The 3,054-nt window shown below is 30.7% G+C and overlaps 1 protein-coding gene across 1 annotated transcript; it reads right to left on the bottom strand.

Annotated features, from left to right (window-relative positions):
- Positions 1 to 1,333: 1,333 nt before the first annotated feature.
- On the bottom strand, positions 1,334 to 2,807 carry LOC108361187 (uncharacterized). Its single transcript, XM_017613757.1, has 3 exons — positions 2,511 to 2,807; positions 2,146 to 2,439; positions 1,334 to 1,586 (listed from the first exon to the last, which is right to left on the bottom strand). The coding sequence occupies exons 1-3, from the start codon at positions 2,658 to 2,660 to the stop codon at positions 1,524 to 1,526; spliced, it is 507 nt and encodes a 168-aa protein (XP_017469246.1). The 5' UTR covers positions 2,661 to 2,807; the 3' UTR covers positions 1,334 to 1,523.
- Between the last annotated feature and the right edge of the window lie 247 nt (positions 2,808 to 3,054).

Raw genomic sequence — 3,054 nt, 5'->3', positions numbered from 1 at the left:
TTATTTTGTGATTTTTATTTTTTCGATAATTTTTAATCGTTATTTTGTGATTTTTAAGTTTTTCGATCAAAAATAATCGCGATTATTTTTTATTTGTTCGATAATTTTAAGTCTTAATAATGGAACTGCGTTTTTATTACCGATTTTATGAACTAAAAAAATTCATTCTGAAAATAACGGTTATAATGTGATCGAAATACCAAAAATCATAAAATAAAGATTAAAAATTATCGAAAAAATAAAAAATAATAACGATTATTTTTGATCGAAAAAGTTAAAATCATAAAATAACTACAAAAAATGCCTGTAAAATATAAATCTGAAACGATTTCGCAATTATAACGATTATAAATATAGGCCCCTATTGCGAGTGTCGACTGGCAGTAGAATAGAAATATGTCGATCGAGTCGATCTTCTTTTATTTTGCTATTGTAAAACTTGATCGATAAAAATTTGTACTATTGTGAATGTTTGACAGAATTGTAAACAGCTTTTTGTTTGTTTACATTTTTTCTTTAGTGTTTTATTTACATAATTTTTAAAATAATTGCTTTTTTTATAAAATTAAAAAAATGGACACAGTTGAAATATGGTTTAGTGATGAGGAAGATGATGTGGAAGCTAATAGATTAGTAGAGTTGGCTAAAGCAAGGAGGGAATTGCGCGATTCGTCGGATCCCTTGGAGTTGGAAGCTGAAGTGTATGTACATATGAGAGTTTTATGAATAGAAGTTGCGTTCCCGATGCTTCATGGTTTCTAGGCTTTACATGATTTGCAGGAAAAGCTGTTTTCCTCATTAATAAACTTTATAGTACCACTTTCTTATGTAAATTTTATAAACGCAAACTCCAACGACTAAAAAACAGCAAAATAAAGATGAGCGATTAAAAAGTATTCACAGTCGCTAATTGAGCGACTAAGCGACACTCGCAATAGCATCGATAATCGATAATCGCTTAATAGTCGTTTATCTACTGCCAGTCGACATTCGCAATAGGGGTGATGGCATGAACGAAAGACACAAGATCACGTAAGAACAAGAGAGTGAAAAAAGTCGATTTTTTTTTAGCGGGTTCTACGCCATCTTGTTTCACTGGAAAACAAACGAAAAGTAAACAAAGCAAAGAAAACAACGACAACCAAAATTTGCCAAAATTATTGTCAGCCACTTTAAACGCACAATTTAGGTAAAATGATGCAACAAAATGCTTTAAAATGTGTTGTCATGTTGAATTAACTCTTCTTTACTTGAATAAAAGTGTAAAATAGTGGTGCTTGTGATGTAAACAAACGCTCAGCTGACGAACCCGCTTTCGCAAACTTTTTTCTCAAAACCAGTTACAAATACAACGTCGCGTTCTTACGTGATCTTGTATTTTTGGTTCATGGGGTGATAGTATAATAATACTAACTAATGTATATCCAAGGGTGTGCTTAAGAGCGGCCAATCAGCAAAAATATTTACTTTTCCATCGAAAATATCCTGCCGTCTTATTTCGATTGTTTCGTTCCAGTTTTTTACTACATCACTCCAGGGCTCCATATTGTGTGCAAGCCACAATTTTTTGGTGATTGCATTCTGATCTAAAAGGGTATGTGTTATAAAAATATGCAAAATACTAAAGGCTCAAAATTTTTTAAAAGAAATTCAGAAATTCAGAAATTTTGCGATAAAAGTGATTAATAAGGAAAAAATGGAAATGGAATATTACCATTGCTGTATGACGCCGAATCTTTATTTTTTAAAACTTCTGTATCATTTAGCTTAACTTTGCTTGTTGAGTTTTCTACGAACATTTGTCGCTTTATCGTACAGCTTCCCTGTAGGATTTTTGCCATCTCGGCGGTTACAATAATAACGCCGCGAAACAATAGAAATGTATGTCCTAACTGTGTACAAAACCTATGAAAATTCGACAAAATTTCCATTCATTTACTAAAGTGGGCTATAAGACTGCATACTTGAAATTTTTTTTTATACATTTTTTTAAAAGGGTTGCATTTTTGATGAAGCTATGCAGAACTCTCCTAAATTTCGTACACAGTTTAATACTTGGATTTATAACAAAGCATTTATATTATGGAAAATATTGCGAATATGTAAAAAAATCACCGTATACTAAATTTTTTCAGTATAACTTACCATGTTTTCAGTGGGAAATAAGGCCACTATTTGCTCCGAAAAATTCACAATATCTTTCATTGCGATAAGTAGAGACCGTTCGCTGAAGTAGTTCAAAATAATGTTCACTAAAGCTTCTCTGTGAACATCTAACAGAAATAATTTTTCTTTGTATTGTTGAAGTATACTATTTCCTTTTGGTGTGCTATTTAGAAGCACATCTAAGTTTGTTTGCGTGAATTTTGTATAATTTTGTGAATCCTGACTGCAATTCTGGCCGCTTTTACACGAACTTAAAGATGAAATAGTACGCGCCTAAAAAAATAGAGCATTAATAAATTTATGTTTAATAATAATAAAAATATATTTATTAGCTGCTTACTTACTGCGTTTTGTCGCCAATGCGAAAGTCTTTCCCGGAATTTAATCATTATACCAAGCATTGTTTGAGGAAAAAGTTCATTTACGTCTTCATCTTTAATCAGGTATAAGCTTTCTACATCCAAGCCACAATCTGAAAGTTTGTGATAAAACATTTAACATTTAAACACATAGCCCATTTGCATCATGAGCGCACATGTGCGCGAATTTTGACTGACTACTATCACAAGAGCGCATATGCAATTACTCACAAAAGTATTCGTTGTTTAGTTTTTGTTACGATATTCAGAATGTCTTGCATTATACATCCTTTTGGTTAATTGATTTAAAATATGACTCATTTTATATAAAAAACATATAAATCAATATTGGAGACTTTGTACAATATTCAAAAAATCAGCGAATTTCAAAAAATTATCATCAAAATTTCAAACTTTTTAATTAGATTTTTAAGAATCTTTTCAAGTAAACAGTTCTGTAGCTGATTTTTTTGAATATTGTACAAAGTTTCCCACAATGATTTATATGTTTTTGTTATATAATGAGATA

The sequence above is a fragment of the Rhagoletis zephyria genome, unplaced genomic scaffold, assembly GCF_001687245.7.
Source record: "Rhagoletis zephyria isolate East Lansing unplaced genomic scaffold, Rhagoletis_zephyria_1.1 Rzeph_scaffold_00710, whole genome shotgun sequence".
Classification (NCBI taxonomy): Eukaryota; Metazoa; Arthropoda; class Insecta; order Diptera; family Tephritidae; genus Rhagoletis; species Rhagoletis zephyria.
This window is presented reverse-complemented; position numbering and strand designations above follow the sequence as displayed.